The 13,216-nt window shown below is 41.7% G+C and overlaps 1 protein-coding gene across 3 annotated transcripts in view; it reads right to left on the bottom strand.

Moving 5' to 3' along the window:
• Positions 1 to 13,216, bottom strand: part of vps8 (VPS8 subunit of CORVET complex) — a 554,976-nt gene that overhangs the window by 230,124 nt on the left and 311,636 nt on the right. For all 3 annotated transcript variants that reach the window (XM_072578743.1, XM_072578745.1, XM_072578746.1), the window contains one exon: positions 11,359 to 11,439. In XM_072578743.1, coding sequence (XP_072434844.1) covers positions 11,359 to 11,439 — 81 coding nt within the window. The remainder of the gene's footprint in view (positions 1 to 11,358; positions 11,440 to 13,216) is intronic.

Raw genomic sequence — 13,216 nt, 5'->3', positions numbered from 1 at the left:
AGGGCCTCAGGTTTAATATGTCATCTCAAAGACTGGACTGGAGTGCCAATGTTTGTGTTCAAGTAATGGAGTAGGACTTGAACTCATAACCCTATGATTCAAGGTGCATATGCTACCCACTGAGCCATGATGGCCAGATTTCCTCAACTATTTTCTGAGTTAGCAAATTTACATTCAGTTGACTGCAGTGAATCTAGGATCAGCATTGTCTGAATTACAGAAAATGCTACATGATACAAACACTCATTTAGTGAAGGAAGTTATTTTCCCTTGGCAAGGAGTTTACACCACACCAATTTTATGGTCTTGAATCAGAATAATTTGTAGAAGACTAAAAAAAAACAAAAAACAAAACTGTTCCTATTATATTCATTACCTGCCTCTCAATAAAAGTCATTCTGTTGAAAGCATAACATTTCTATGTGAGTAAATGACTAGTCTCTGCTGTTAAGCCTTTACGGTTGCAGAACCAGTACTTTATCACATTAAACTTTATATATAAAGAATAGGCAGCAGGAAGAGATTGACCACCTACCGCTAGATTGTACTAAAACATCTATTAACTCAAGGGGAAAAAAAAACAAGCCAAAAAACAGCAAAATCCAAACATGGTCTTTGTGTAGCTACTGCAACAGACACAATACCTTGTACTTCCACTATCACCTTAGTATTTTGAAATCAACTATTTTCTGTATACATTGCAACAGTTCAGGACTAGAGGAAACTCAGAGTTAAAATGCTAAAGCTGGAGACCACTATTAATTGGGGCGGCACGGTGGCATAGTAGTTAGCACTGCTGCCTCACAGCACCAGAGACCCGGTTTCAATTCCCGCCTCAGGCGACTGTGTGGAGTTTGCACGTTCTCCCCGTGTTTGCGTGGGTTTCCTCCAGGTGCTCCAGTTTCCTCCCACAGTCCAAAGATGTGCAGGTTAGGTGAATTGGCCATGCTAAATTGCCCGTAGTGTTAGGTAAGGGGTAAATGTAGGGGTATGGGTGGGTTGCGCTTCGGCAGGTCGGTGTGGACTTGTTGGGCTGAAGGGCCTGTTTCCACACTGTAACGTAATCTAATCGGCTACATAAGGCTTGGTAAACAAAACACTGAACTACGAATCTCTTTCTTTCGTGAGGACAAAACTTTGCTCAAACACTGCAGCTTGTTTTATAACCATACTGGTGCTGACCTTGTGCTTCTCATGTATCAGAACATCAACAGTTAATTCTACTCAGTATAGTGCTACCCCTTCTGACAAGTCAATGTGAACTTGGAACTGTAGTTTGAAAAGGCCTTATTTTCTAGAAATCAGCAATCTGAAACATGCTATTTAAATTGATATGCTATTAAAAAGCATGATTGAAACAAATAAGAACAAAGTGTATGAAGGCAAATTAAATAACGTAAACACTTCAGAATTTTATGTGAACTGCTATTAATGGCCCAAGAAAATAAAACCAGGAATAGGAACATTTTAACAAGGATTTCGGAGCTGCAATATAGAAGCCCAAAGAGTAATCATATAAATTTTTTGAATAGTAGTCAACATGTTGATCAATTTCAATCCTTTGTGCTTTAGTATTCTTGCATTTTGGAATTTAGCATGCCTGGAATCTAAAATACCACCAGCATCACTTTTCTGTTCTGCCAAGGCACCTTCACTGAATTGATATCATTATCGCTGGAGCTCAACAGACAGATTCTGCATGACACATAATTAAATGCAAATAATCCATTAAAGACAATGGGTTCAATCTTTAAAAATACCAGTAAACACAGAAAGTCTGTTATCTGAAGAACCCATAAAAATGCAATAAGATAATCTTAGTATTCTCTTCATTCCAGATGAATCTAAGCCAATGAGCAGGTACTGCTGCCAAATGAAAGGCAAGATTGGGAGGCAGTGTCAATCTGTAAATTATGTGGTTGCCAAGTTAGAAATAACTGAATTAACATCATTAATTATTCCACCAAGTCTGGAATGGTGTTCTTAAATTCATCCAAGATGTTTTTGTCAAGTCCCTATGATGACATTCTGATATTTCCATCCAGCTTTCTACTTTGAAAAACAGAACTAACTACTCCAACAGTTTGTGTGTGCAAATAGCAGAGTCTGGTCTAAGCATCAAGTGCAACCAAAGTAGTTTCCTAGGTTGATATGTTGACCTCGCTACATTACAATACCACTCAAAAGACTCTTTGGCATCCTCAATATGAAATTAGAATTCCTATTTCTATTCAAAGGATGAAGTATTAAAAAAAGATGGAATGGCAAAATCTTGTGCATGTGAAATTTGAAAATCCTGATGTTTGGCTATTAGGGGAGTGAGAAGAGTTGGTTCATCACATCTCACGCGGGAGAATTTCAGTACCATATGATTCGTGAAAGGAAATGAAATTGGTTCAGGATCATCAAATATCAGGATGTCAGGGAAGGTGCAGTAAGTCATCAATGCAGATTTATTTTCTGCTTTTTTCCAAAACTCACTCAAAAAAGGGAAATAAAAAGTAATTTGTGTAAAAACTCATATTTTTAAGAGAATACCAGCTCATTAACCATACAATCTTGTCTATATCTGGAACAAAAACGTGGCAATGATTATACATAATGGACAGCTTTAACTCCAGAAGAAATTGCATCATTTCAATGTCACAGTAATATAGGTATGTTTATCCCTTTATTACCTACACAGCCACAGTTTGGGATATTAAGGTGACCTTCTGCTCTTGACACAAATGACAATGTCAAGTTAAAGGAACTATAGGACACTCTTTGTTTTGCCATCTAGCTGAATACAATGGAGGTATACGTCTAGCAGCACTGAGATTGATTGTTGATCAGAACTAACTTGATTATAAAATGCAACCATTATTTGAATTAGTTTTAGCCAGGTTTATAGTATTTGAATTATAAGTTTTGCTTCTTTGATATACATTTCTTCAGTGCTGATCAATAATACTGTCATCCAGTCAGCTAAATTATTAAAAGTGAGGGGTAATTATTTTATCGCAAAGTCTATTGACTCAACACACAACAGCAAACAGTCTACAGAGCACCATGATCACACAGAGACTGATTTTAGAAGGATGACAGGTCATCTGATTGAAACTTACACATTACTGAGAGGTCTGGATGGAGTGAATGTGGAGAAGAGATTTCCTCTGGTAGGACAGAGATTGTATACATTGGAGTTTAGAAGGTTAAGGGGAGATCTAATAGAAACTTACAAGATAATACATGGCTTGGAGAGGGTGGACGATAGGAAATTGTTTCTGTTAGTCGAAGAGACTAGGACCCGTGGACACGGCCTTAGAATTAGAGGGGGTAAATTCAGAACAGAAATGCGGAGACATTTCTTCAGCCAGAGAGTGGTGGGCCTGTGGAATTCATTGCCACGGAGTACAGCGGAGGCCAGGATGCTAAATGTATTTAAGGCAGAGATTGATAAATTCTTGATGTCACAAGGAATTAAGGGCTACGGGGAGAATGCGGGTAAGTGGAGTTGAAATGCCCATCAGCCATGATTGAATGGCGGAATGGACTTGATGGACCGAATGGCCTTACTTCCGCTCCTATTAATTATGGTCTTATGGGTTATGGGGAGAAGGCAGGAGAATGGGGTTGAGAAACATATCAGCCATGACTGAATGGCAAAGCAGACTCAATGGGCCAAATGGCCTAATTCAGCTCCTATGTCTTATCATGTTGTATGTAGTCATATTTTTGATATCCCCTTCTTTATCCCATGATTTAAGTTGGAATGGTAAGTGTATAACAAACAAGTTTCATTTTACACCAATTCAAGCTCTTTTGAATATTGCGCATAGCACCAGATATCTCTTAATCTACTCAAATATTCACAGCTCAAGCAATTGGACTGCCAGACTTACAAATTCTCATTAATAATTAAACACAAAATCTGCATTTCCAAACAGATACTCAGGACCAAGTGGGACAAGAGAAAACAAACAGACCCATCCACAACCTAATGTATGCAAACAACTGCAGATTGAGAAATTAAATTAACTTCTGCAAAGGTGCGGATGTCAGCAAACATTCCACTCTAACGCATCCAAGGTTTTAATTAAACCGTCGGAAAAAGGTCTTTTTTTCCTTTGAAGCTTTTCAATCCATATTAATACAAGTGAACAATAGGTTATACTTGTCCTTGTTCCGAACATACTTAGCGCCCTTTCCCACAACTCTTCTTCCGGTACATCGATGGCATCATCGGCGCTGCTTCTTTCTCTTGTACTTAACTGGAAATATTACATCCAATTTCCACTTAGCCCTCACATTCACCTGGTCCATCTCCAACTTCTCCTTTCGCTCCCTCGACATCTCTGTTTCCATTTCTGGGGATAGGCTGCCCACCGATATCCACTGCAAACCCACCAGCTCCCACAGTTACTGTGACATTATATCCTCACACCTTGCTTCCTCTAAGGACTCCCACCCCCATCTCCCAGTTCCTTCATCTCTGTCACATTCTGCTGTGGGGGGCGCTCAGAAATAATCATGCTTTTCCTCAATCAAATATTCCTTGCGACCACGGTCAATGGAGCCCTTAACTGCATCTGGCCAATCCACCACACTTCTGGCCTCACCCCTCCTACAACAATGAGAGAGACCCTGGTCTTCACTTCATACCCCACCAAACTCAGCATCCAAAGGCGTGTAAGCTGCCATTTCCGTCACTTCCAACAGCATACACCAACTGGACACATATTCCTCTCCCCTCCCTTATTTGCATCCCACCTCCTCACTATCCAAAACCCCAGATACACCTTCCGGATGAAGTAGCAACTTACCTGCACTTCATCTCCCCAGGGTAGAGGAGACCACACCGTGATTGAATGAAACGCAGACTGGGTGATGTCTTTGCATAAAACACCTACGTTTTGTACATAAAAATGAGCCAGCGCTTCTAGTTGTCTGTCCCGTTTAATATACCACCATGTTTCCAGCCAACATTCCTTTTGCTGCTGTCTACCAGCAAGCCTCATTGCAGGCTTGAAGAACAACATCTCATTTATCACTTGGGGTCCCTACAATCTCGAGGACCCAACATAGAGTTGAATAACTTCAGAGCCTGATTCCATCCTTCTATGTTTTTTTTTTATCCAACCCTGTTATAACACAGGTTGTTTCTAGCACAGGCACTGTGGCGGTCAGTCAGGGACCCAGGTTCGATTCCAACTTTGGGTGACTGCCTGTGTGGAGTTTACACATTCTCCCCATGTCTGTGTGGGTTTTCTCCAGGTACTCCAGTTTTCTCCTGCAGTCCAAAGATGTACAGGTTAGGTGTATTGGCCACACTAGGTTGTTCATAGAGTCCAGGGATGTACAAGCTACACGAATTAGTCTTGGTAAACATGGTTTTATGAGGATATATCTGGGTAGGATACCTTTCAGTGTGGAATCAATAGGCCAAATGGCCTCTTTTTGCACTGTTGGAATTCTATGATTCCACCCACTGAGAGGCTTTATTATCACATTACATGGTTTGCTTTCAGCACAGACTAACCATTCTCTGCTACTCTCAGCTCTCATTATCACCTAGTCAGCTTCTCTTCTGTCCTGGTGTGCCATCCATAATCTCCTCATTTACCTAACCTTTTCTTATCTCTGTGTCTCTGGGCTCCATTTCCACCTGTCCGCTTTCCACCCTTGGCTCTTCCAGCACCTATCAGTTCAGATGAAGTGTCACCGGTATTGAAACGTTAACTCTGCTTTCTTCCACAGATGCTGCCAGACCTTTTGAGTTTCACCAGCAAATTTCTGTTTTTGAGAAGATTGCACTTTCTTTATCAAAATCAGTCGAGTTGTATCTTGTTTCCTTAACCTTCTCCAATGTCCACACTGATTCTTTCCCCTTGACTGTCTGCTCCTGAAGATGATGACACAAGCTAGTAGAGTTTTGATGACTCCGCCAAACAGCACAACTGAGCAAATGAGCTTAGTCTGTAAATGTTAGGAGCTCACTCACTGTGATCGACAATAGAGCTGAATTATCCACAGCCCCAATTCTAGCATATAGGCAGCAAGGAGAGTCGAATCAGGCTGAAATCCTAACAATCGAAACACCAACTCCAAGCCAGGTTTTCTATTTGATGCAAAGAATAGTGCATTTCTTCATATCGCTTATGAATAACGTAAACACGTCAAAACTCCAAGCAGATGCCTGTGGAGTTTCAATGTCCACTAATAGTCAAAATAATCATTTTATCATCAACTCTATCCTTTTGATTTGACTGTAATTTTGAATCTAATTAATTTCATCAATCTTAATCATTCAGAATATGACCTTGAAACCCAACTGTTGTTTTCTCTCTCTGGTGGATTTGCTTTCATCAACATTGTACCCACAAGGAACGTGTGCACAATTGTGGATACGACAGCCAACCATCTCTCTCCTCTATGCAAAATAAGCTCTCTCTCATATGCTCACACATACACTCCCACACTCATACACACACTCTCTCTGACACTCATACCCTCCCCCTATCCAAACTCCCGCGCACACACACCCACATGCACATACACACATATAGGTTACTTGCAGAATTACATTTTATCTTGCTCAAAAACTGCAAGAATCCATATAAGATTCTGTAAATCCCTTCTTTAGATTAGGATCAGTCTGAACAGTGGAGCACAGACAGCGTCACACAGGGCATCTCAAACCTTCAATGCATTATCTGGGCTGACATGGCACCAATTGTTAAAGTTCACTTGAGAATGTAACTTTAAGAAAGCTTTGCGATTTACATATAAAAAGAACTGAAACCAACATGGTCATTCTAAAAGATGAAAGACTTAAACAATCCAGGTCTTTTTCAATATATAATTTCAGTTACATCACACTGTAAACATTTGCTATAAATTCTGTGTCCTACGATCTTATACTCCACAATCACCTGATGAAGGAGTAGCACTCCAAAATCCAGTGCTTCCAAAGAAACCTCTTGCACTATAATCTGGTAGTTTGTGATTTTTAACTGGAAAACAATGCACGAGATTCTATAAAATGCTCTTAAATGGGGAGATCCAAGATGGCGGCGTCCTGTTAGGATCGTGTTTGCTGGGCTCTGCGCTGCAACACCGACTCGACAGAGCCAGGAGCCAGCTCAAACACTTTACTGTGAGTAACAACACAGTAAAGGAGTTAGAAACCTGAAAAAATCTTACTGACCTTTGTCCTTGCAGCAGGAGAATGCTGAAGAAAGGCGGAAGCTCACTTGGGGCTGGGGCCAAGGCTATGGCCCAGCCCACTGAAGCAGGGGGCTCACTTACTCACCAGACCCTGGTTGAGGAGCTGGCCAAATCTCGCAAGGTCCTGGGGAAGCAAATCCAGGAAAAGGAAGAAAAAAAAATCAAGAAGCTGGCTCTTGTATCTGCTATGCTGCAAGACTTGGGAAAAAGGACCGATCAGCTTAAGCACCAGGCTGCAGGGATTAGAAGGCAAAGACTGACTCTAAGGGCCAATTGAAGCCCTGGAAACACAGGTCCAGGGTTTGTTGGATCTGGTAGATGATCTCAAACAGGGACAGAAGAAAGAACCTGCGCATTGCTGGCATACCAGAGGGGACGAAAGGTGAGCGGCCAGTGGAGTTCATCGAGAAGTGGTTCCCAGAGTTCCTTGGTTTGGAGGTTGAGAAGGGAAGGATAAAAACTGAAAAAGCCCACCAGATCGCAGCATGAAAACCAGGGGTGGATCAGCGCCCATGCCCTGTCCTGGTGAGGTTTCATCATTATAAAGAGGAGCAGAGTGTCATGGAAGCCTCTAGAGCCCAGGGGAAGGCATTGGTATGTGGCGGCTCCAGGATCATGTTTTTTCAAGACTTCCCAGCAGCAGTGGTCCAGAAAAGGAAGCCCTACAATTGCGTCAAGAGGATATTGAGAGAGCTTGGGACCCAGTATTCTTTTAAGTTATCCAGTGGTGCTTCAGATCAATCATAACGGATTCATACATTCCTTCGACTCACCAAAGAAAGCGAAGAACTTTGTGGACACATTGAAGTCAAACGGCCAAATGGGCGTAGAGGACAGAGCTGGTTGGGTTTGCTCTTCTTTAAAAAGGACTTGGTGGACTCTCCTTTCTGGTAACAAGTTGCATGAGATGAGGTCCAAGATGGATAGAATATTTATCTTTAATCTCTCAGTTATATTAAGGGATGGGTGACATTTTTATTTTTAAGTTTACTTGTTTTCAGTACTAACCTCTCTTTTGGGTGTTTGTTTTTTCTCTACTGGGTGCTCGGTGTATGTAGTGTGACCCCAGTTGGAAGGAGTTGAGAGGGCAGTTAGGATGTTTAGAAGGGTTGTAGAATGTGTAGGTACTCCCTTTGAATGGGGGGTAAATTCCTCCAATCAGTGTTTTTCGTGATTTTTTGTTATTCTGTTTTTGCTGTACATAGTTTTTGTAAGTTTTGCAGATTTGTTGGCTGGAGTTATTTTAGTCTGTGTAGTTTTTGGGTTTTGTGGATTCTTTTGCACTAAAGCTCAGTGATCTGTAAGTTCGGGTTCTTCCTCTCGGAGTCTAAATGTTGCTATAGGAGGTTATGGCTAAGGATGTGCTGAAGTGGTGCATCTGGGATATTAAAGGGAGTCAAGAGGAAGAAGGTACCTTTCCAGCCTGAAAAGGGAGAGGGTGGACATTGCCTTATTACAAGAAACACACTTGGATGATGCAGAGTATTTGACCGGGTTTACTTTTCATCTTTCAATATGAGGAGTAGAGGGGTGGCCATTTTAGTTAGAAAGAATCTCCCATTTAAGTTTTTCAAGTGCATTAAAGACACACAGGAGATTTGTAATCCTTAAAGCTTTGATCCATGGGGAAGAATACAGGATCTTAAATGTTTACTACACCATGGCCCACCCCTCTTAAGTTCTTACCAAACACACTTTATAGACTGGTTAACCTTGCATCTCAACATATCACCATAAGAGGGAATTTTAATTGTCTCATAGGCCCTACGTTAGACAGATTGCCCAAAGGCCTGCCGATTTCCACTTTGTGACCTAAACAATTAAGGGATCGGTGTGCTGAATTGGGGTTGGTAGGTGTTTGGAGGCACCTTCACCCTACTGAGGGGGACCTCACATTCTTTTTGCACCACATAAATGCCATACCAGGATTGATTTTTTCTGACTCCTGAAGCACATCTGGGCTCGGTGGTGTCATGTACAATTGACACTATCACTATTTCCGATCACAGCCCAGTGTATTTAATGGTTAAGAGTAAGGATATGGTGGTAGGCTCAAGGCACTGGTGACTGGACCCCTTCATCCTCAGGGACAGCAAGTTTATTGAATTATTTTCTATTGAGGAGTTCAGGGTTTTCTTAGATATTAATTCAGGCTCGGCCAGTAGGCTATCCATTCTTTGGGAAACAACTAAAGCCTATGCTAGGGGCTTAGTTATTTCCTAATTCTATGTAATGAATCTGATATCCAGAGGGGATGAACTGCGAACATCCTGCTGATAAAAGGTGGACCCTAGTTCTTCACAGTTACAGATCAACATTTATGAGTCAGTGTGCCTGCGCGATGCACTCCCTTCTGACTTTCCAGTCTGCTGGCCATACCGCTCTGTTCTGGGTCTTGAAGTCCGTCAGCCATCAAGCTCCATTCCAGGTTTTCAGAATTACTGTAATGGTACGACAGTACAGGGCAACTGCTGTATCCGCGAAGTCAGTTTCCACAGTTTCAGTTACCCGTGACTTACTGCAGCCCGAACATACTACAGGGAATGTTCCCGAACCAGGGACCAGGGAAGGTAAATTTCCTATTGGAATGAATGGGTTCACACCATCCACAGAACCTGATCAGGTGTACCCTAGAGTGCTGTGGGAAGCTAGGGAAGTGATTGCTTATCTGATCTCTTACTGAGATATTTGTATCATTGATGGTCACAGGTGAGGTGCCAGAAGACTGAAAGTTTGCTAACGTTTTGCCACTGTTTAAGAAAGGTGGTGAGGGCAAGCCAGAGAACCATAGTCCGGTGAGCCTGATGTCACTGGTGGGCAAGTTGTTGGAGGGAAACCTGAGAGACAGGATGTACATGTATTTGGAAAGGCAAGGACTGATTAGGGATAATCAAAATGGTTTTGTACATGGGAAATCATATCTCACAAACTTGATTGAGTTTATTGAAGAAGTAACAAAGAGGATTGATGAGGGCAGAGCAGTAGACGTGATCTATATGGACTTCAGTAAGGCATTTGACAAGGTTCCCCATGGGACACTGGTGAGCAAGGTTAGGTCTCATGAAGTAAAGGATGAACTAGCCATTGAATACAAGACTGGCTCAAAAGTAGAAGATGGAGGGTGATGGTGGAGGGTTGTTTTTCAGACTGGAGGCTTGTGACCAGTGGAGCACCACAAGGATCGGTGCTGGGTCAGCTACTTTTTGTTATTTATATAAATGATTTGGATGTGAGCATAAGACATATAGTTAGTAAGTTTGCAGATGACACCACAATTGGAGGTGTAGTGGACAGTGAAGAAGATTACCTCAGATTACAATGGGATCTTGGCTAGATGGGCCAATGAGCTGAGAAGTGGCAGATGGAATTTAATTTAGATAAATGTGAGGTACTGCATTTTGGGAAAGCAAACCTTTGCAAGACGTATACACTTAATGGTAAGCTCCTTGTGAGTGTCGCTGAACAAACAGACCTTGGAGTGCAGGTTCATAGCTCCTTGAAAGTAGAGTTGCAGGTAGATAGCATTGTGAAGGCAGTGTTTGGTATGCTTTCCGTTACTGGTCCGAGTATTGAGTACAGGAGTTGGAAGATTATGTTGCGGCTGTACAGGACATTGGTTAGGCCACTGTTGGAATATTGCTTGCAATTCTGGTCTCCTTCCTATTGAAAAGATGTGAAACTTGAAAGAGTTCAGAAAAGATTTACAAAGATGTTGCCAGGTTGGAGGCTTTGAGGGATAAAAAATGCACTTAAATACTTTGGACACCAAAAAGCTTTGCCAAATTTTGCTATCGTTTTAAGCTCACATCTTTTACACAAGTTCTCATGGTACATATTTGCTCTTCTACACCTAACCCAAACCAATAGATTGACAGAGCGTCTATCAATCAAGGAACTGGAAATTATATAGTGCTTCTGATTGCTTAAGGATATCCCAATAAGTTCTGATGCAATGCAGTAAGCACTTTTAAATGCTTTTGAATTATAGTCAGTCTCGTAATGTTCGGGTACTGACAAGGGTCAAAATAAATCTACCATTTTGAGGGAAAAATATTTCTACAGTCTTTACTCCTTTCAAAATGCACACAGACCATGATTGTTTGAGGAATGGGGATAATGCTGATTAGAACAGTCTTCCGGATTACTCACTTGCTCATAATTGAAGGTGTCTAACATTCCAAGTATGAGTGTTTGAATCTCTCCCAGTTTTCCTTTTGCATACATTGGATCCTGTAAGTAGATAAGGCATGAGACAACCATTAATGTACTGCAGAAGAATCCTAACCAGTCACATTCTCATATTACTAAAGGTATAACAGCTCAAATAGGATATGAAAGCACTTCTCCTGTATAGTATTTTCTCAGCCAACTAATTCGTATAATCATTTACATTGATATATGGAACCTTTAACTTAGCAACTACTGCAAGGAGTTGAACTGAATTGGAAATAAACTGGGAAAAATTACTGAACAAAGGCAAGGGGTTTTAATGAGGGACTTCTGAGTACATCACCAAGATGGGCGGCACGGTGGCACAGTGGTTAGCACTGCTGCCTCACAGCGCCTGAGACCCGGGTTCATTTCCCGCCTCAGGCGACTGACTGTGTGGAGTTTGCACGTTCTCCCCGTGTCTGCGTGGGTTTCCTCCGGGTGCTCCGGTTTCCTCCCACAGTCCAAAGATGTGCAGGCCAGGTGAATTGGCCAAGCTAAATTGCCCATAGTGTTAGGTAAGGGGTAAATGCAGATGTAGATGTAGGGGTATGGGTGGGTTACGCTTCGGCGGGGCGGTGTGGACTTGTTGGGCCGAAGGGCCTGTTTCCACACTGTAAGTAATCTAATCTAATCTAATCTAAGTAATCTAATCTAATCTAATCTAATCTAATCGCTGAATGTTATTGCTGAAAAGGTTGGTTAGCTCAGTTGGCTGAATGGCTGATTTACCATGCAGGGTGACATCAACAACATGGGTCCAGTTCCCACATCAGCTGTTGTAGAATTCCTACAGTGTGGAAACAGGCCATTTGGCCCAACAAGTCTACATCAACCCTTTGAAGAGTATCCCACACAGGCCTATTCCCTACCCTATTACTTTACATTTCCCCAGACTAATGCACCTTGGTACCATGAAGGACACTTGTTCTCAACCTCTCCCCTTGCCTGAGGTAATGGTGACCAGCAGTCATCTCTCTATCTCTAACAAGACAGCAGTCTTCTGGGACTATGGCAACTTTATCTTTACCTATTGCTGAAGGCAGAGACTGGTAAGGAATGCAGAGTCAGGAAAATGAAGTATTGGGACATAAAGTAGAAGGAGGCTGCAGCATAAAGGGAGAGAAAATCTGTGACAGTATTTATAAACTTGGCAAGGAGAGTGAATTTAACATGATGGGGACCAGACAACATTAGAAATGGTGGAGGACAGTGATGATAACAGATCAAAATGTATTAAATGCAGTTTTGTGGATGAACTATCTTCACAGGAATTGCCAAGGAAAACATTGTAGAAATTGAACTGGGAACCAATGAAGCATAGCTTAAGTACTCAGTAGTATTGAGACTGAAGGAAGGCCATCACTGGAGAAGTAGAAACATAAGCTTTGACCATGAATAGAAGATTGGGTTTGAAGCTGAGCTGGACTCCACGTCTGTGCACAATAGAGTTTAGTCAAAGTGAGCAGGAAAGGTGCAGGGACTTTGCTGGGGAGTTCTCTCTCTGCCAATGTTAAGTTGGAAAATGCTCCACCTCAACCAGTACTTCATATCAGACAGTCTAAACCGATCTGCTCATAGGTCGATGTATATGACTTGATAATCAAGCTGCATGAGAAGTATGTCACCTAGCATGAGACTTTCCAAATTTCCTAAATTTGGCTCAAACTCAGTTCATTAAAGAATCAAAGTTAAGCCCAACTACTGTATGACACCAAATCAATACACAATGACCATAGGCCTTCAACTATTCTAAACTTTTGTTAGAATCAGTATTCCAGCTGCTATTGAAACAGAA

This window comes from Chiloscyllium punctatum, chromosome 10 (assembly GCF_047496795.1).
Source record: "Chiloscyllium punctatum isolate Juve2018m chromosome 10, sChiPun1.3, whole genome shotgun sequence".
Classification (NCBI taxonomy): domain Eukaryota; kingdom Metazoa; phylum Chordata; class Chondrichthyes; order Orectolobiformes; family Hemiscylliidae; genus Chiloscyllium; species Chiloscyllium punctatum.
Note: the sequence above shows the minus strand (reverse complement) of the source record. Positions and strands in the feature narration are given on the sequence as shown.